Source organism: Erythrolamprus reginae, chromosome 3 (assembly GCF_031021105.1).
Source record: "Erythrolamprus reginae isolate rEryReg1 chromosome 3, rEryReg1.hap1, whole genome shotgun sequence".
Taxonomy (NCBI): domain Eukaryota; kingdom Metazoa; phylum Chordata; class Lepidosauria; order Squamata; family Dipsadidae; genus Erythrolamprus; species Erythrolamprus reginae.
The window spans coordinates 50,583,747-50,606,150 of NC_091952.1; the positions used below are offsets into that span (position 1 = coordinate 50,583,747).

Below are 22,404 nucleotides of genomic sequence, written 5' to 3' on the forward strand. Positions count from 1 at the left end.
ACTCATGTCTTCTTGGTCAGAGGAGCCTTCATCAGCAGATTCCACTGGGGGCAAAACAGGCCTGCAACATGTGGATGTCTCCCCCACATCCAGAGTCCTTGGGGCAGGAGCTGGGGCAGAGCTAACCACAACACTACCTATCTAATTATTTATAAAATGTATATGGCCGCCTATCCCATGAAAAATGGACTCTGGGCAATGTGCAAAATATGACAATTTTTCACACGTATGACCATTGCAGCATCCTTATAGTTTCTTAATTAAAATGCAGGTGCTTGGCAACTGACTCTTCTTTATGACGATTTCAGTGTCCCTGTGTCATGTGATCATCTTTTGTAACCTTCTGTCAAGAAAGGCAATGGGGAACCCAGATTCACTTAACCACCATGCTACTAATTTAACAACTGCAGTGATCCACTTAATAACAATAGCCAGAAAGGTTGTAAAATGGGGCAAACTCACTTAACATCAGTCTCGCTTAGCAAGATAAATTTTGGGCTCAATTGTGGTTGCAATTCAAGGGCTATTGGTACAGGTAGTCGTTGAGGTAGGAGTCAAAAATATCATAAAATGAATGAGATTCAATTTTATGGCATTTTTAATCAAATTCATTAATTGAATCAAATAGGTCACTAAGTGAATGGAAATTGGGCTTACTAGTACTGTTGTGTGGGGTGAGTTTGATCCTGTGATTCCTGATGAAGTGGACAAAGCTGTGGGAGCGATGAGCACCTCCACTTGTTTATTGGACACGTGTCCCTCCTGGCTGGTCTCGGCCAGCTGTGAGGTGACACCAGGCTGGCTCCAGGCATTAGTCCATGCTTCCTTGAGTGAGGGGTCAAGGAAACAGTTGTGAAGCCTCTCCTCAATAAGCCTCCCCTGGATCCAGCTTTATTCAACAACTACTGTCCAGTCTTCAACCTGCCCTTCTTGGTTAAGGCTGTAGAGAAAGTGGTGGCGCTTCAACTCCTGTGGTCATTGGAAGAAACAGATTGTCTAGACTCCTTTCAATCCGGCTTCAGCACAGAAACCAGTGTGGTCACCTTGATGGATGATCTCTGGCATGCACAGGGTAGGGATTACTCTGCTATCCTGGTGCTTCTTGACCTCTCAGCGGTGTTTGATAGCATTGACCATGGTATCCTTTTGCGATGACTGGAGGAAGTGGGAGGTGTTAGATATGAGCCGGTATGCAGAAGTAACACTTGCTTTATTGAAACGGAGAACTAACAGCAAGCAAACAGTTTGTTTGTTTGTTTGTTTGTTTGTTTGTTTGTTTAGTTAGTTAGTTAGTTAGTTAGTTAGTTAGTTAGTTAGTTAGTTAGTTAGTTAGTTAGTTAGTTAGTCCAATACACAATGAGGGTTTTAGTGGGTATATATCTATATACACATAGTAAAATACATGATGAAGGTTATAGAGGAGATACTCATAGTAAAATATATCTAAGAAATAATAGAAAAGAAGATATAGTAATAGAACATATCAATGAAAGAATAGAATAAGAGATATAGGAATATTATTATTATTATTATTATTATTATTATTATTATTATTATTTATTGGATTTGTATGCCGCCCCTCTCCACAGACTCGGGGCAGATAGATTAAAGGTATAGGAGATATAGGAGAGCAATAGGAAAGGGGACGGAAGGCACTCTAGTGCACTTGTACTCACCCCTTACTGACCTCTTAGGAATCTGGATAGGTCAACCATAGATAATCTAAGGGTAAAGTGTTGGGGGTTTGGGGATGACACTATGGAGTCCAGTAATGAGTTCCACGCAGAAGTAGTATGCACAAATAACGCCTCAACGACGTCTGATAGCTCTTTTATAAGAGCTGTCAGAAGGAACAACCAATCCAGTCCGGGGATCTCCCACTTCCTGAGCTGTTGCTGTTGCTGTGACACAACAGTAGGCACTGTTTTTTTTGCCGTTCTCCTCCTATCTCTCTGGCCGATCGCAGTCAGTGTTAGTGGGAGGACAGAGGTCGACCCCCTAGGCCCTTCCTTTGTGGGGTGCCACAGGATTCGGTCCTTTCTCCTCTCTTGTTCAACATATACATGAAACCACTGGATGAGATCATCCCATGACTCGGGGTGAGATACCAGCAGTATGCTGATGATACTCAGCTATACATTTCCACCCCGTGTCAGTTCGGCAAAGCGGTTGATTTGATGTGCTGGTGCCTGGAAGCTGTGAAGGTCTGGATGGGAAATAACAGGCTCAAGCTCAACCCTGACAAGACTGAGTGGTTGAGGGTTCTGCCTCCTAAGGACCACACCATCTTTGGTGCTGGGGTGGGGAGAAATAACCCCCATAGATAGTGTTCGCAACTTGGCCATCTTCCTAGATCCTCAGCTGAGATTGGATCAACATCTCTCAGCTGTGGCTAGGGGGACCTTTGCACAGGTTTGTCTTATGCACCAGTTGTGACCCTACCTAGACCAGGAGGCTTTTTGCATGGTCACTCATGCCCTCGTCACCTCACATCTTGACTATTGCAATGCACTCTACATGAGGCTACCCTTGAAAAGCATTCGGAAACTTCAGCTGGTTCAAAATGTAGCCGCACGAGCTATCACGGGTATACCAAGATACAGCCATATTACTTCAACTCTGCATTGACTACCAGTAGGTCTCCTGATGCAATTCAAGGTGTTGGTTATTACATTTAAAGCCCTACATGGCTTAGGACCAGACTACTTCTACCTCATACATGCCTGTGACCAATAAGGGCCCACAGAGTTGGCCTTCTCCAGGTCCCGTCCACCAACCAATGCCAGCTGGTGGGGCTGCAGGGAAGGGCCTTCTCTGTGGCAGCTCCAATGCTCTGGAACCAACTGCCGCTGAAGACCCACCCTATCCCCACCCTACTGGTCTTCCAGAAAGCCATTAAGACCTGGCTTTTCCAGCAAGCCTTGGGTCATTAAGCTATCACCTTGGCTTGGCCATGAATGTCTGAGAGTATATATGGTTATTTTTTACAGGGTATCAAATGTATTTTTATATTGCTTTTTATTCTTGTTATGATTGCAATCTATGTTTTAGATTGTCTTACTATTGTAAGCCGCCCAGAGTCCATTTGGAATTAGGTGCCATATAAATATTACAAATAGATAGATGGATGGATGGATGGATGGATGGATGGATAGATAGATAGATAGATAGATAGATAGATAGATAGATAGATAGATAGAGATAGATAGATAGATAGATAGATAGATAGATAGATAGATAGATAGATAGACAGACAGAAGACAGACAGATAGATAGATATTTCCTACTCTTTGTTAAATGATTGCTGCCATCATTAAGTGAACAGAGAAGCTTTGGGGTGGAACTTTGTGTGCTGTCCACCAGCTGATTCCGGCAAGGTGGTACAAGCCTTCCACCTGAGGTGGGTTCCTCCCAATTCGGACTGGTTTGACCAAACTGGTAGCAACCCATTGGTGATGTCACAATTATGTCACAGAACCGATTTGATTGATGTGGTTTGAATTTTTTGAAATTATTTTTTCTTCTGCACATGTGCAGAAGTTGAGTTTTCAGTGCTGCGCATGTATCGCCATCTTGTTTTGGGCTTTTTTATTTTGGCATTGCGCATGTTCACGCCCATGAGGTGTGACCACACAGCGCAGGAGAAGCAAACAGGCAGCAAGGTAAATTAGAAACCCTCCCTGCCTTCCACCCAGGAATGAAAGCATCTCCACACAGTCAGTATCGGGTTCCTACTGCGCACTGGTACTAAAATTGGAGCTGCACGTGCAGTTCCTGTTTCCGGCATGCATGCGCATGCTTCTGAGCAAAATTTTGCTTCTGCACATGCACAGAAGCAAAATCACCCTTGGATGTATGCGCATACCAGAGAGCTGTGCACACAGCACATTGGTAATGGTAATGGCGGTAATGGCGGGAGCGGCAAACCCAGGAGAGTTACATGCTGATCAGTTCTTGAAGGTTAAGCTATGATGAGAGGTGAGGAATATGTCTAGGATAGCACATTACTGGCAGAAAGCAAAAATGATCTGAAGCATCTATTACCAACAGCAGGGAACAAGGTCTCAAAATAGACCTGCGCTATAATGTGAATAAGCCAAAGAGTGATAATTTTACCTTGATTGTGAATAAATAGGAACAGTTAACAATTTCAGTTAGCTTGACTCTTTAATCAGTAACAAAACTACAAATAGCCAAAAATACTACTAAACAAATAATTCTCTCAACATGGTCAAACTTTTTGTTGTGAGCCGCCCTGAGTCTTCGGAGAGGGGCGGTATACAAATCTAATAAATCAATAAATCAATTTTTACTAAGTCTGCACTTCTATTTCTACTAGTTTTTTCCCTCATCATTCCTATCATCCTTTTCCTCCCACTTAGGACTGCATGACTGTAACTTGTTGTTTGTATCCTAAGATGCTTATTATTATTATTATTATTATTATTATTATTATTATTATTATTATTATTATTATTATTACTACTACTACTATTACTATTACTGTTGTTGTTGTTTTGTTGTTGTTGTTGTTGTTATTATTATTATTATTATTATTATTATTATTAATTAGATTTGTATGCCGCCCCTCTCTGCAGACTTGGGGCAGCTCACTGCAATAATAAAAACAATGTACAATGACAAATCTAATATATTGAAAAAATATCTAAAACCCCTTATTTAAAAACAAGACATACACACAAACTATAGGCCTGGGGAAGATGTCTCAATTCCCCCATGCCTGACGGCAGATACTGTTTCTTCATTGCTTATTTGACCCCTATGACAATCATTAAGTGTTGTACCACGTGATTCTTGACAAATGTATCTTTTTCTTTTATGTACGCTGAGAGCATCTGCACCAAAGACAAATTCCTCGTGTGTCCAATCACACTTGGCCAATAAAGAATTCTATTCTATTCTTTAAAAAAAATACTCTTTGCAAAAAGTCCATAAAGGCCATAGACAAGATTCTTCAATGCAGTGACATTTCTTCTATAAAGATCCAACTTGTTCAGATGATGATGTTTTCAGTAGTATTCTGTGGATAAGGAAGTTGGACACCGACATGACAAAAGCAGAAGAAAATAGATTCTTTTGAATTGCGGTCCTGGTAAAAGAAACTATGAGTGCTAAGGACTGCACAAAGAGCACATCAGTTAATGCTGGAAGAAGTCAAGCATAGACAAACCTATTCCTTTCACAGTTTGGACACCTGATGTGAAGAGAATGGTCAGTATAGAAAGATATCCTATTAATGAAAGGTCAAGTGAACAAGTTAAGGACTTCAAATATTTAAGTATACATTTTTACATTTTATTTGTTGGATTCACCAATTTGCCAAACTCATGATATGAGTGGAGAAAAAAAACTTCCAGTATGGTAATTCGATTTGTAAACCGTAAGCCAACAATTACGTGTCTTCTGCAGTCAAACTATTCAAAGCTGTATGATGCCCAGATATGAGTATATAAAACATGTTTACCTTGGAAGCCATTTAGTTTAATTTTCTGAGAATTTGTCAGTCAAAAGAAAGGACTTCTCCAGTGGATGCTGAGTTGTGACTGTTTTTCTTCTCACTTTTTATGAAGTCGGATTGGTTTTTATTAAAGTAAATTTCATTTTATTTCATCACACTCTTGTCCTCAAGTAACAGTTCTCACCAGATGTTGGATTCAGCATTTTTAAAGTTATGATTTAATAATGTAAGTTGTCATGCTATCTGGATGCCTTTCCAAAGAGATAATTTAGCAATAAACACTGAAATTTGACATCTTTATTAGTTGGGGTTCTTCCTGAGCTTCAAACTCCTAATTTAGTGTTGAGTGATTTCTCAGCAGAGATATGTTCTCTCTGCAATCGGCTTTATTCAACTTTAATCTGAATAAGAACTTCTGGACTTGCTTTGACTGCTATATCCAGAGATTAAGATGGAGTACAATTTCAAGTCATGTATGTTATTTATGTGCAATTGCTATCCTTAAAATAGGTTCCTAACATTGATGACCAGTGCACCCTATTCTTAGTGTGAAGCCTTTGTGCAGATTATAGTATAACTTTCTTCTGAGGTTTGTCAATAGTGTCAGTCCCTTGGAACAACTTCCAAGAAACTTCAATTTATGGGATGGAGGCTGAGATGATGTGGGAATTCCACCCACTCACTTATATGCATTCTGCTCTACTCTGTTTACTCTGAAGTTGCTGAAATTCTACTACCCCAATAAAATAAAAATGATAGATTCCTAGTTGTCTCTTCCAGCAAAGTTTTGGTGTTTTAGTATAGTAGAGATTATCTCCTTGTTAGATTTAGGCCAGATTTATTATGCAGGTGTAGAAAAAGATGCACTTGAAAGTATTGAATATTGAAAAAAAATTATGCCATAAATAAACAGCATGCTAACTTATGTAGTTGTGTAAACATCTGCAGGAGCAAGAAGGCATTTAAAATTTCCTTTCTCTGATACATTTGTTCCATGTTGCACAAAGATTAAAATCTTGCAACAGTGTTCCTATTCTAAGCCATCTGGATAACTAGGAATACATCAATAGAAAGATTCCAAATAGGAATTTAAAAAATGAAATTATGCCTTTAATTATAATATAGTGTACTCTAACATCCATCATCCCCTTTCAAACAAATCTATTTCCTTTGTTACATAAAGAGAATATGTGACTCAGCCAAGATTTTGAATCCGAGATTTCAGTTTCAAAGCCAATAAGATACAAATTGAAACAATTAAATTCAATGAAAGATTCAAACATAGGCAATAATTTTAGCAGAATGGGATCAAAATAGAATGATATATATTTAGAAGATATTAACTTTCAGAATGTCACTTAATTAGCCTTATGAGTTTCATTACAATAAAATCTGGAAAGATTCCTTCTGCACATATTACTTCCAAGCAAACCTACTTAGACGTATTTTATGAGAGGAGTGAGACAAAACAGCAGAACGGGCCTCCTCAACCACTCTAATAGGCAGAGTTTGTGCTTTTATAAAATTCATTGGTGGGTTAGGCTAATATCTGAGAGCCCATCACCTCACTCAATTTGCCCCTTTAGGTTTCATCATATATGGAAGAAAGGATGCAGCGTTGTTTCAGACCTTGTAAAGCCAGAAGCACCAAAAACAGCATTAAAAACCACTCAAGGCACATGATTCAATTCAACACTTCAAACTGCCCCATGAATTCACTCTGAGGCATCAAAGTGAATCACCCTTTCAAGGCTTCACATAGTCTTTGAAAGGACATCTGGAAGCTTTGTAGCTAATAAAATTTACTGATGAGCAATAAAGTTGGCTCAAAATATATGTATACTAAGCTAAGAAGAATCAGAAGCAAGGGATTAAGAGAATCTGCACACTCTGAGATTCTCAATATTTATATTATCGTGATGTAGCTGGCCGAGAAGTTAATAAAGATGGGCCCGAAGTAAGCAGAATCACCAGTGTGGTGGAATTGTTAGTTATTATAATTGTAAGCTTATTTTCTGTAGACAGAAAATAAATACTTATAATAGAATAAAATACATGTAGCTCAGGGCTGAACGGTGGAGTCCTTGGTGGTCTCTGCTTGTTGGCTTGCAGACGTTTCATTAATATATTAATTCATTAAAATAAATGTTTCCATCTGCCCATTTTCTCTACATCTACCTGTAGGAATCTATTGTACTAAAGTATCTGGGGGGGGGGGTTGTTACATAATTTAGGTAAATATTTTTTACACAAGATATTCTGTCTTTCAAGATTCAGGGATATTTAATTACTCTTCAATATCCATTCTCCTTAATCTTGATTTTTATTTTTATTTTTAAAAACAATTTTCCTTGGACTTATTTTATATGAAAACATAAAACTCTCCTGATATGAGTTATTTATGGGCACAAAAATGTCAGCCTCCCCACATCATCCAAAGACCGTCCTACCCACAACAAGAGAAGTGCTTCTACTTTGAACCCAGTTGTCAGTGGCGGTGGTGGGGGAGTGAACACGGGCAGTTTTCCAACTAAAGATTCTGAGCCAGAAAACATTTGGCTGGATTTATTAAGTGTTAGACAGATGAAAGATAAATAACGTCTGATTTTATTGTGCAGAGAGAGGGGAGGTGTAATTACAAAGAAATGCAGACGGCTTAAAAGTGGAAGTCAAACTGTTCTGAGGAAACTGCTATTTTGAGTGTTGCAGAACAAACAGGATTGCACTCAGAAGCCACTTTTAGTGCAGTGACTGAGGGGTGATCCTAACACCCTCCTTAAACTATGGTTGAAGATTCCCAACAACAAACCCTAGGTAGAAGACATGTCCTTAGTATACAGTTCTAGGCTGCATTAACAGAGGGATGGAATCAAGATCACGTGAAGTGTTAATACCACTTTATAAGGCCACACTTGGAATACTGCATTTAGTTTTGGTCACCACGATGCAAAAAGAATGTTGAGACTCTAGAAAAAGTGTAGAGAAAAGCAACAAAGATGATTAGAAGACTGGAGGCTAAAACAAATGAACAGTTGCAGGAACCGGGCATGTCTAGTTTAATGAAAAGAAGGACCAAGGGAGACATGATAGTAGTATTCCATTATCTCAGGGGTTGCCACAAAGAAGAGGGAGTCAATCTATTCTCCAAAGCACCTGAGGGCAGAACAAGAAGCAATGGGTGGAAGCTGAACAAGGAGAGAAGCAACTTAGAACTAAGGAGAAATTTCCTGACAGTTGGAACAATTAATCAGTGGAACAGCTTATTGTGAATGCTTCAGCACTGGAAGTTTTAAAGAAGATGTTGAATAACCATCCGTCTGAAGTAGTGTAGGTTTTCCTGCCTAAGCAGGGGGTTGGACTAGAAGACCTCCAAGGTCCCTTCCAACTCTGTTGTTATTATTAGTAGTAGTATTAAGACCTGACTCTGCCAACTAACATGGGGATCCAAGAATGGAATGCAATCTTGGTAGTAGCTGGTCACCCGATTGCATTATTTCAGTCTTTTTAAATTTATTTTTGTATGGATTTTATAGGGTTTTTTTTCTCTGTTATTTTTTTACCGAATGTCACTTAGAAATGGACAGTGAGATGGACAGTGCATAAATCAGATTAACAAATAAATAATGTTCTTTTTCCCCTTTAAGAGTGCCAAGAATGGTATAAATTCCAGTTTTTAAAATATGTATTAAGAAATTGCAAATAATCTTTCTTTGGTCTGCAACAGTGATTATTCTCTGAATTGTTATGCGTTTTCACTAATCTGGAGCATTATCTAGCCCAAGTTTGCCCCATATACAGAAGTACTGAAAGAAGTAACACAGTGCCACCACTTGGTCTCAAGGCAGAGATAGGAGAGAAAGACAAATCAATAAATATACTCTAAGAACAGATCAAATTATATTTATATAATGTATATATATATAGTACAGGTAGTCCTTAATTTATTATCACAATTGGGATTGAAGCATCCACCAGTATCACTAAGTAATGCATTTGTTAAGTGAATCATGTCCAATTTTGCAACAATTTTTTGCCCTGGTTTTTAAGTAAATCACCTGAGATTGGACAACCATTTATCTGAAATGGATTTTTTTTTTTACTACCAGGACATGGCGTGGTGGGTATAGTGTGGCTTGGTGGGCACGGTTTGGTGAGCTTGGAAGGGAAAGGACACTGCAAAATATCCATTCCCACCCCACTCTGGGGCCAGCCAGAGGTGGTATTTGCCAGTTCTCCAAACTACTTAAACTTTCTGCTACTGGTTCTCCAGAATCTGTTAGAACCTGCTGGATTTTACCCCTGGTAAAGGGTGAGTAGTGGGTTGGACTCTCTGAATAGTGGGTTGGACTAGAAGACAACCAAGGTTCCTTCCAGCCTTGTTATTCGGTTATTCTGTTTACGTAAATTTGGTTTCTCCCATTGACTTTGCTTGTTAGCATACAGCAATGATCATAAAAGTCACTTTTTCAGTCCTTCATAATTTCAAATGGTTGTGGAATTGATAATCATAATACAAGGAGTATCAGTAAAATAAAAAAAAGGATACAAATAGGGCACCCAGATAAAACAGAGGTACATGATCCAAAAAATACCAATGATAATTTTTTAAAAACCTACAACATTTTCAGATTTTGACTGATCTGAACTTTGAATGAATGAATTAACCCACAGAATCTTTCTGGGCTATGTAGGAGAATTCGAAGATATTAACAGCATTTCCAGAGTCTCACAATCATTTGAGGGGTTAATGCAACCATGCAAGTTTTCTGCATTTGTGGACAGAACAGAATTCAATGAAAAAATGATTCTTTGCTCTAATTTTGACACGTTTTACTCTGGTTTATAAGATTTTGATTTTCATACAGCAAGCCAAATAAAGCTCAAGATGAGTAGTTTTTGAACTAACTTGTTGAGAAAACCAGATATTGTCTTGATGTGGGGATCAAATCATTATATTAAGCCATAATAAGTTGAATATTTTTAGCACAGAATGCACTGCCAATGCAGTCATTTTATTATGCAGATATTGTTCTTTCTGCAACTTTCAATAATAATAATAATAATAATAATAATAATAATAATAATAATAATTTATTAGATTTGTATGCCACCCCTCTCCGAAGACTCGGGGCGGCTCACAACAACGATAAAAACAATATTATAATGGCACAAATCTAATATTAAAAAACTAAAACTTCTGATCATGATAGATATTGTAGATATGTACATTAATGTACATAATGTAATGTATGCACATTATGTAGATTAAATGGCGAAGACTCTCAGACTACTGCAGGAGTCAGTTTCATGTGCTTTGGGACAGACTGACCACAAACATTGTCCTGAAGTGGAAAAGAAAGATCAAGATCATATGCTTGTAGAAGTGACACCAGATATACGTCCCCAGTCTGGATTTATGAATGGGTAGGCAGATGCCGCTTCCCTATTGTGACTCTTTCTCACAGTGTATATTTGGGTCAAATTACAAGAAAAGCATGAAGACAACAGGAAGGAGGGAAATTCCAGTAAATAGCCTCTGGTCCTTCTGCATTTTTAAGAATGGGAAGTCACTGAACTTCTCATTGGGGATTTCAGTTTCTGCTTCATGAGGAAAAAATATCCTTTTCTCTAACCTTTGCTTAATATTAGATCTTCACAGAAACTGACAAACATACCTTGTCCCTGTCCCGTGCATTTTTGTATGCTTCCTGCAGTGAAGGGTTGCAAAAATGTTTACTACCACACTGTGGGCATGACTTATTTTGTGGGTGTGGCTTGCTGGCCATGTGACCAGGAGGTGGCATAAAGTTCATGTGAGTGTATAAAGGTGGCGTCAAGGGTCTTGGTTAGGGTGCCTGGCCTCTTCTTGCCTTAAAGAGATACAATTTCTCTATCTATTTACTATTACTGGACATCCAAAATATACTATTTAATTCTATGTATATATGTGTACATACAGTGAAGGGCTACCAAAATTTTTACTACCACGCTGCGGCCCTGGCGTATGTAGGGCGCCCTGCATTTTCTTTCAACATCTTTCAGTGCAAATTGGGTGCTCTGGGTTGGAGCTCCATTTTCGCTACCACACTGTGTCCCGTCCCCCCCCAATCCAGGCAGTAGCTCACCCCTGCGTACATATATATTACATACAGGCACACAAAAATATTCATTATCTACTATATAAAGTGTATGTACACACACACATACACGCACAGCTCTTTTAAAATTATATACATTCAACCTCATTTACTGTGATAGGAAAAACATACCCGATGCCCAGAAGGGGGGGAAAAGGAAAAAAAATTAAATTTTTTCTACCAGTTCTGCGTAACTGGCCATACCCATAGGAGCCCATCACTGGCTTCCTGGCAAGAAGAAAATAATTGGTGTTATGTCCTGGCCTTGGCCAGGTCAGTTCCCATTGGCTGAATCTCCGGCGGGAGAATCAAGCCCAGAGATTGGTTGCCACATATGATATATATTTGCCTGCCAAGCTGCCATCGCCATCTTCTTCCCAGCCTGTTCACTCTGAAATACTGGTGCTAATAAAGAAGTCTGTTCACTCATCCTGCCTCGATTACTGAGTCTCCTATCTCCAGCCTCATCCTTGTGGTATTTAACACTGGAGGCGAGGGTATCTGGACTGCTGCATGTCGTTGCTCTTTGAACTGATCCCCAACTGGTCTCCTCGCCTGCAGTTTTATCCACCCAGCTCCCAGCTGATTGTCCTTTGACCTGCCTGCTTCCACCATTTCAAGCTGCAAATTCAAGGGGTGTCACTCCAGCTGCTGCGCACCCGGAAGCTCACTGCTTCCCAGCTGGGTTTAAGAGACTACCATTGATCTGGACTTGGAGGATGAAAAGGCCTTGGCCACCAGTGCTGTTCCTCAGGAGGAACTCTTTCTCCAGCTCATTCCATACTTTCATCAGTATGTTTTGTTGACATTCGAGAGTTCATATGAAGTTAGCTAAGCCTCAGAATTATAGTTTAGCCTTCTGTTGCTATTTGAAAAAGGCCTGAGGGGAGTTTACAACTCCCATCTTATCATGGCCAGTTGCCAAGTCTACTGTTAGTCTCCATCTGTGATGGAGAAAATGTTTGGATTTCGGAGTTCAGTCTGAGATCAGAATGACTCAAGCCTTGCATTGGGTGCATCATACATTCCTGCCCTTTCACCTACTGTTCACATTTGCTTGGGTCTAGCAATCACATGAATCATCATGCCTAAGAATTGTTTCCCCTTAACCTCCAAGTATATTTTTAAATAACAGATATAATCTAACTGTGAATTTGTTCTGTACTCTGTACCTTCAAACGGAGGCTTGTTCCTGTGGAGTTGATAGGCATTTAAGCTCTGGAGCCTTTTCTGCTGTTTTTATTCTTTGCAATCAAGCATTTCTTTTCTGCAGACCAGTGCAGATACCTTTTCTGTGAAGCTAACAAATGAGGGATTGTTTTGGCAATATCAGCTAAACACTAAATAGACAAATAAACAGCTTTAGGGGCATCTACTTGCTAAGGGCTCATATCATACTAAAAAAAAAAAAGCAATATCCCCATGAAATATTAAATGAACATTTAAAGGCATGTTTTCCTTAAGCAAAAGGAAGAGAAAAAACAAGCCACCAGACTCAGCAAAGCTTTTTCAAGGGCAATATTTATTCAGCTTTCATCTAGATTCAGAGCCCATTTCTTTGAATATCTTCCCTGTCCAGTGCTATAACTCAGGGCAATTTCAATAACAGATCTCACAGTGCTCTAAATAATCTTATAAAGTGGGCCTAAGCGTAGTTTTAAGCTTTATTCTGGTACACCATCAGTCTAGTGCTAACCTTTTTAAAATCACTTTTCAGACAAGAAGACTTCTGTGTAAGTCAGCATGTGACAAGAATCAAACTCTAATGTAAAGACCAAGAATGGCAATAAAAATAGAGACACGGTGACCTTTGGCTAGGAAGCAATTTCTCAAGTTTATTAGCCTGATGAAAGCAGGAAGTCTATTACAAGGATGAGAAAACCTTTGGTAATTGGACTAATGACAGCATGCCATGTGGCCTTGTTTTGTCCTGTTTTGTAACAAATTGCAGATTCTTCAGAGAAACGTTCTGTTCCAGCATACCCAGCCTGGTGCCCTCTACATGGACTTCCCTATTTTCTAAAAAAGCATAACCAGGACTGCTGCTCTGGGATTATAAAAGTTGCAGTCTAACTCATCTGGAAAACATCAAGTTGGAGAAATCTGTTCTAAGCTTTTTTGATGTGGGTGGGATGGGAGACTTCTTTAGCTTTTAAGGATGCTAAGGTAACATATATTTGACTAATTTTGTAGGATAAACCTGGATGTGTTGGGGAAGAAAAGTGAAATGAGTTTGAGGAAAGCAGACAATAATATAGATCAGAAAGAAAGAAGGTGGAGTTAAGTTATGAATGCCCCAACACTGGAAGTTTGTAAGCAGATGTTGGATCACCATCTGTCTGAAGTGGTGTAGGGTTTCCTGCCTAGGCAGGAGGTTGTTCTAGAAGACCTCCAAGGTCCCTTCCAACTCTGTTGTTCTTGATATTGTTGTTGTTGTTGTTGTTGTTGTTGTTGTTATGTCAGTACAACACCTGATGAAGTGGACAAGGCCATTGGAGCTGTGAGTTCCGCCACCTGTTTACTGGATCCGTGTCCCTCCTGGTTGGTCTCGGCCAGCAGGGAGGTGACACGGAGCTGGGCCCAGGAGATTACCAACGCTTCCTTGGGGAGGGGAGTCTTTCCAACTCTCTATAAAGAAGCGCTTGTGCGCCCCCTCCTCAAGAAGCCCTCCCTGGACCCAGCCGTACTTAATAACTATCGTCCAGTCTCCAACCTTCCCTTTATGGGGAAGGTTGTCGAGAAGGTGGTGGCACTCCAACTCCAGCGGTCCTTGGAAGAAGCCGATTATCTAGGTCCCCAGCAGTCAGGCTTCAGGCCCGGTTACAGCACTGAAACCGCTTTGGTCACGTTGATGGATGATCTCTGGCGGGCCCGGGACAGGGGTTTATCCTCTGTCCTGGTGCTTCTTGACCTCTCAGCGGCTTTCGATACCATCGACCATGGTATCCTTCTGCACCGGCTGGAGGGGTTGGGAGTGGGAGGCACTGTTCTTCAGTGGTTCTCCTCCTACCTCTCTGGCCGGTCGCAGTCGGTGTTAGTGGGGGGTCAGAGGTCGGCTCCGAGGTCGCTCCCTTGTGGGGTACCTCAGGGGTCGGTCCTCTCCCCCTGCTATTCAACATTTACATGAAACCGCTGGGTGAGATCATCCAAGGACATGGGGTGAGGTATCATCAATATGCCGATGATACCCAGCTTTACATCTCCACCCCATGCCCAGTCAACAAAGCGGTGGAAGTGATGTGCCGGTGCCTGGAGGCTGTTGGGGCCTGGATGGGTGTCAACAGACTCAAACTCAACCCGGATAAGACGGAGTGGCTGTGGGTTCTGCCTCCCAAGGACAATCCCATCTGTCCGTCCATCACCCTGGGGGGGGGAATCATTGCCCCCCTCAGAGAGGGTCCGCAACTTGGACGTCCTCCTCGATCCACAGCTCACATTAGAAAACCATCTCTCAGCTGTGGCGAGGGGGGCGTTTGCCCAGGTCCGCCTGGTGCACCAGTTGCGGCCCTATCTGGACCGGGACTCATTGCTCACAATCACTCATGCCCTCATCACCTCGAGGTTCGACTACTGTAATTCTCTCTACATGGGGCTACCTCTGAAAAGTGTTCGGAAACTTCAGATCGTGCAGAATGCAGCTGCGAGAGCAGTCATGGGCTTACCTAGGTATGCCCATGTTTCACCATCACTCCGCAGTCTGCATTGGCTGCCGATCAATTTCCGGTCACAATTCAAAGTGTTGGTTATGACCTTTAAAGCCCTTCATGGCATCGGACCAGAATACCTCCGAGACCGCCTCCTGCCGCACGAATCCCAGCGACCGATTAGGTCACACAGAGTGGGCCTTCTCCGGGTCCCGTCAACTAAACAGTGTCGGTTGGCGGGCCCCAGGGGAAGAGCCTTCTCTGTGGCGGCACCGGCTCTCTGGAACCAACTCCCCCTGGAGATTAGAACTGCCCCTACTCTACCTGCCTTCCGTAAACTCTTTAAAACCCACCTTTGCCGTCAGGCATGGGGGAACTAAGACATCTCCCCCTGGGCATGTTTAAATTGTGTATGGTATGCTTGTGAGTGTGTATGTACTATATGGGGTTTCTTTTTAAATCTTAAATGTTTTAAATGTATTCAGATTATTTATGATTTGTTTTTCTCTGCTGTGAGCCGCCCCGAGTCCTCGGAGAGGGGCAGCATACAAATCTAAATAATAAATAAAATAAATAAAATAAACACAGCAAACAAGATCACTATGCTGGATTTCGTATTTCATCACCAGTCGGGCGCTTCCCAAGCACCTAGGACTGCGTGATGTAGCGGCGAATTATGTTTGCCGATCCCAGTAAAGTGGCCTTTTGCAATTGACAGATGGAGATTTTGTCAATTCCAATGGTTTTCAAATGTCCGCTGAGATCCTTTGGCACTGCGCCCAGCGTGCCAAGTACCACTGGGACCACTTTCACTGGCTTATGCCAGAGTCGCTGCAGCTCGATTTGTAGATCTTCGTATTTCACTAATTTCTCTAGCTGCTTCTCCTCAATTCTGCTGTCTCCTGGGATTGTGATGTCAATGATCCATACTTTCTTTTGTTGTTGTTATTATTATTATTATTATTATTATTATTATTATTATTATTACTACTACTACTACTACTACTACTACTACTACTACTATATGGCCTTAGAGACATTACTCCTCTTACTGGGCATTAGAATGGAAGGGGATTAGACAAGAATTGATTCTTTTTTATTGCAACAGGTGAAACCTATGGGCAAAGAACATATGTTTAATGGTACACTTTTGAAGGGTAACCTTTGGTTTCCAGTTAATTTGAATGTATTATTCTCATTGAGCTTCAGAATATCATCCTGTGCCATGAGATGAAATTATTTCAAAATAATTTAATGAAACCCTCAAGGATCAGCATGTTTATATATATATAGGTAGTACTGTACATACATTTGGAGCCTTCACTAATCCTCCAGACGTAGAATGGAAAAAAGCCAAAGAAAACTGTGTCATTAACATATAATATCTGGGTAAATCACAAATGAGTTTCTGCATTATAAAGTAAAAAGTAAAGGAATCCCTGTGCAATTCCACAGGAATTCTTGTGGAATTGCATTGCTGGTTATAGGGGGTGGTGTTCATCTCTGTTTCAAGGCCACTGACCCATCACTATCCAAAGACATCTCCACAGTCATGTGGCCAACATGACTTCACAGAGATCTGTTACCTTCCCACCAAAATGGTACCTATTTATCTACTTGGATTTGCATGCTTCCAAACTGTAAGGCTGGCAGCAACTGGAGCAAGGATAGGAAATGGCCCTGTTGCGTGGCTCTCGGGTCTTGAATCTGGGCTGCCAGATTTCCAGACGACAAAACCAGCATCTTAACTACTGAGCCCTTCCGTATGGTATAAGTTGAATATTTATGTTAACAACCAAAGATTTAACATTCAGAAATCTAGGTGAGCAAGATGGATGGATGGATGGACTGACTGACTGACTGAGAGACTGAGAAAGATGATAGGTAGGTAGGTAAGTACTGTAGATAGACACACAGAGAGAGAAATACTGGCAGATAGACAGAGAGAGATGGGAGAGAGAAAGATGGATGGATGGATGGATGGATGGATGGATGGATGGATAGATAGATAGATGATAGACAGACAGACAAACAGATGAGAGAGACAAAGAGACAGACAGATATAGTTAATTTTATTCTCCTACATTTCAGCCAGCTTCTCCAATGAATCTTCATTAGTTTGGACAAACAAAAAAATTAGAAATGTGTTTGGACACACTTTCAATTAGCACATGTACTCAATAATTTTTAATGTCCCTCTCCTCATCCCCCTGCAACATTATAACGTAAAACAACCTATTCACAAATATCCTACCACATATTTTTCTCTGGGACTTCAAATTTGTCGTTCCCAAATTGATGAGATTTGCTATTTTCAACACACACACAAATCCCATTTGCTTCTTCTGCCTGTTCTGTATTTTATAACTGAGAGTGCACCCTGGTGCACAAAACCTAGATTGCACAACATATTCCACAAATATACCAGTATTCATATTTCGGGTGTCGCTAAGGACCCCTTTTTAAACAATTGTATAAGTATCCCTCTGTTTCAAATAAGTGAACACAACTTCTTTGCAAGGCATAGTAATAGATTCATTTTATTTTGTTTAAATTCTTCTCTGTTCTAAAAGTCATATTTTTGCAACTGTAATGAATTACAATTATGCATGAAAATAGGATGCAAAAGCTTTTTAGGAAAAAATGTGTAAAATGACATATTTTCAAATGGAACATGAAAGTCTATTCCATTATTAAGGTCAGAAAATCACAAAATGGATTATATGCAACATGATAAAAGCATGCCTGTTTAAAAATGCATACTCATACATTTAGCATGACCAGTTTTCCTTCCCAGAAGCTTAAAAAAATAGATCATTTGGTGATCATTTTTAGCAAAGAAATTTGTAAAATGTGCAGTAATGGTCACCCCTAATTTTTTTTCCTTTTATCTTGAGTCTGGCCTCACTTGGATCAGACTACGGTGACACCATTATTGTTAAAAACACCAACATTTTCCAAATAGACATGATCAGGTCCTGCCCTTCTTAAGCCATGAACGATCTTCAATTTAAGTAAACACAGAGGCTCCTTCAATTAAAAATTGATTCCAGCAATTTAACCGATGAGTCCAGACCATTTTCTTGATTGTAGCCATTTCCTTCTTCCATTATATTCTATTTTAATTAATTATTTCTTAGCCTAGCCTGCAGTTCCAGAGTCCTCTATCCAAACAGTAATGAAGTTCACAAACCCAGAAAAAGTCATCCCCTGTCATTTTTCATGTATTGTAATTCTAATTTGGGGGGGGGCATTCAAATGGGAAACCAGTTAAAGTGGGGGGGGGATAGATAAAGCCACTCCAAGTCTTCGGAGAGGAGTAGCATTCAAATCTAAATAATGATGATGATGATGATGATGATGATGATGATGATGATGATGATAATAATAGTAATAATAATAATTAAAAAATAATAATAAAATGATATCAATTTAAAAAGAAACAGTTGAGTAATGCTAAGACCCCGGTGAAGTTTTGCAGTGTCAGGATCTCTGATCAGAGAATAATTTCCCAAACATAACTGTAGATAAAACAAGATCTGTGCACAAACAGGAAGTATTTTTTAATTATTTTTATTAATTTTTTAAACAATAATAAACAATACAAATACATGAAAGACATTAACAAATCATTCAAATAACACTTCACTTGCATTTCTGTAGAATCAGCATAACCATTTCAATGTGTTGTTATCCAACTATCTTATCACTAGTTTATTTTTGTATTGATCTTTATATAATATTTACATGGAACATTTACAACTACTAATTTCTAATTATTTATATACATATTTATTTATTATTGTTGTTATTTTCAAGCCATGTGTACAATTATTCCCACAGGGTATAAAATTCTTTCCTTTGCTTGTTCTGCAATTCTATAGTAAGCCTGCTCATTTCTGCACAATCCAACATTTTCTTTATAACTATTGTCTCTGTGGTGGTGAGGGGGGGGGAGGTTCATTCTTCCATGTTGCGCAAACAGGAAGTATTATTTGTACCAGCATTTATTTGTTTGTTTGTCTGTCTGTCTGTCTGTCTGTCTGTCTGTCTGTCTGTCTATCTATCTATCTATCTATTTATTTGATTTTTATGCCACCCCTCTCCGTGAACTTGCATGTAATATGCATATGATTAAGACAGTCTATCTGAGCCACAGTTAGCCAAGGAAATCTCTAATAGACAAAAAAAATATTATTATTTTTTATGTATATGTTTTGCCAGGTACGTATTGGAGGTATGTAAGGATATAATAATATTCGTATACATAATACTAGTAAAAAAAATAATAAGAAACATTAGATACAATAATATTCATATACATGATATTAGTAAAAAATAATAAGAAACATTAGGACAGGGGACGGAAGGCACGCTGGTGCACTTAGGCACGCCCCTTACTGACCTCTTAGGAATTGGGAGAGGTCAACAGTAGATAGTCTAAGGGTAAAGTTTTGGGAGTTAGGTGATGATACTACAGAGTCTAGTAGTGAGTTCCATGCATCAACTACTCGATTGGTGTTGTGGTTAGCTCTGTCCCAGCTCCTGCCCCAAGCAATGTGGAGGTGGATGTGGGGGAGACATCCACATGCCGCAGGCCTGTTTTGCTCCCATTAGAATCTGCCGACGAAGTCTCCTCTGGCCAAGGAAGCATGAGTGACAGCGAAGAGGGGAGTTTGGCAAACAGCCCAGGAGGAGATCAGTCATCTGTATCATCCTTGGATTCTGAACAAGAATTAATGACACATCCACGCATGCGTAGAGTGATGCATAGGAGATAACAACTGAAAGATTATTACAAGAGAAAATGAGGCCACCTGTGGTTGGGTGGGGCTGCTGTAATTAGTGCTACAGATAAAAGTGCAGCCTGGTGTTTTAGCCTCATGGCAGTTTATCTGATTCATTGTTTCGTCAAGATCATGGTTTTTGCTCTTCAGGATTGTGTGTGTGGACTCTCTGGACTTTAGAATTGGACTCAATTTCCCAGTTATTGGGTGAGCAATTGGACTGCATTTAACCAGTGCCTTGTGTGTACCAGAAAATCCCTTTAACATTTAAAAGGGGAGCTGTTTCTGTTTTTCTGTTTATAAAAATTTTTGGGTTTTCCTTTTATCGTGTGGTGTGTGTCTTCCTGGACTAATTACCCTGTAATTACGGGCGGTTGAGACACGCCGGCAGAACAGTTACTAAAGTCATATTTCCTGCAGTCGAGTTTGGAGCGGTTTACATTAAGTTTGTATTTGTTTTGTGTTCGTGTATTGTTGTGGTTGAAGCTGAAGTAGTCGTTGACAGGAAGGACATAACATATGATTTTATGGGCTATGCTTAGATCGTGTTTGAAAATGCCAGTGAAAAATTTATAACTGAAAGATATGACTGAATTTTTAACACAGATTCGGTGCTTATTACAGTGGCAATTCAGAATCCGAATCAGCCTCAGGAGGAGCTTGAATTATTCCAGATCATCACAGGAATCTTCTTCCTCTTCTCCTCCCCTGGCTGACTGTTCAATGGCTTTCATCCAGCGCTGCTTCAGTTCTTCAGTTTCAGCAACTAGGGTATAGGTCTGTTTGGACTGTACCAACTGGAAGACGTGACGGGGGCTGTTCTGATATGGCTCGATATGGTAACCCAACAGGGGGATAGAGGCATAGGCTTTTACATCCTGGGTCAGGAGAAAGAAAGGTTCCAAACACAGTTATTTTCAAATATCCCATAATTAATTTCATATCTCTGTTGAGAAGGAGTGGGTTCTAATTTACCTCCCTGATGGTTTGCTTCCTCCTGAACCATGTGGGCATGCAAGCATGTGTACACAGTGCCAAAAGCCAAGCTTCTGTGCATGTGCAGAAGCCAAAAAAAAAAGATGGCTGTACCTATGACAGCCGATCATTAGAGCCGATTTGGGGCCATGGCCAACCACCAATTGCTCCTGGTTCAGCGAGCAAGGGGGAAATTCCCGCTATCCATTTTATAGAATCGGCCCAAACTGCGAGCAACCCACCTCTGCTGTTGAGATATGATCACTTTGTTATCATCACACTGAAATGATTCTGTACTACCAAAAGCCCAAACTAGTTTTGTCCATAGTTATCTGGGAGGTTTTTTTCCCCTTTTTAATTTGCTTTATTGTGCTTTATCAAAAACAGCCTGAAGAGGCCGCTATTGCTTAGCTACGAGAAGGTTAGTTAACTAAAATTGTTGCTTGTAGTCTAGATGAGCAGCCATATAAATAAATAAATAAAATGATTGCTTACTTCATTCCTCTCTATTCAATAGTTTTATTCACAATCAGGAACTCCCAAAGCTAGAAATTGAGGTTTTTCAAATCACACTGAAGTATATTTGATATTTTAAGGGGCGTACATAAGTGCACTGGTGTGCCTTTCGTCCCCTGTCCAATTGTCTTTCCTTTCTCTCACTTATCATATATATTTTCTTCCTTTCATATATCCTCTCCTCTAAGTTCACTTTACCCTTGTATATATTACTACATGTCTATTTTTCTTCCTGTGTATTTGTGTATTGGACAAATGAATGAATAAATAAATAAAAATAAATAAAAATGATTATGCCGGACAATGTATTCCTTGGCAGAGTAGAAATATAGAAAGTCTTCTTGTTTGTGCTGGGAATTGTGCATCCTGACTCTGATATATTCTGAATTCTACCTTTGGTTTCTCACCAATTACTTCTGGTGTCATGTCAAACCGCAGCACGCCTCAGCTTGGACTCTCTACTTCTTACTGCTTTTCTCCTCAGAGGATTACATTCAACCTTCCCTGCCCTGGTGACTACCAAACATGTAAAAGTATCAGACTGGGGTGGGATCAGAGGTGGGTTGCTCCCAGCGGCGGGATACGAGCCAGAATGCTGAACTGTGCTCGCGGCCGCAGCTCGTAATTAATAATAATAATAATAATAATAATAATAATAATAATAGTAATCTAATTATTGTTGTTGTTATTATTATTATTATTATTATTATTATTTATTAGATTTGTATGCCGCCCCTCTCCGAAGACTCAGGGCGGCTCACAACAATGATAAAAAACAATATTATAGTGAACAAATCTAATATTAAAAAGAAGTATATAAAACTCTTAAGTTCTTGCGGGACTAGCGCAATTTTGCTGCTGCATCT

General features: G+C 39.9%; 2 protein-coding genes across 5 annotated transcripts in view; both read right to left on the reverse strand.

The window, feature by feature from the left end:
• The window catches only part of FKBP5 (FKBP prolyl isomerase 5), a 1,202,894-nt gene that overhangs the window by 920,064 nt on the left and 260,426 nt on the right, over positions 1 to 22,404 (reverse strand). The gene's annotated exons all lie outside the window — the stretch shown is intronic.
• Positions 20,368 to 22,404, reverse strand: part of FGD2 (FYVE, RhoGEF and PH domain containing 2) — a 33,269-nt gene continuing 31,232 nt past the window's right edge. For all 4 annotated transcript variants that reach the window (XM_070745224.1, XM_070745226.1, XM_070745223.1 and 1 more), the window contains one exon: positions 20,368 to 20,925. In XM_070745224.1, the coding sequence (XP_070601325.1) occupies positions 20,713 to 20,925 (213 nt within the window). In that variant the 3' untranslated portion in view covers positions 20,368 to 20,712. The remainder of the gene's footprint in view (positions 20,926 to 22,404) is intronic.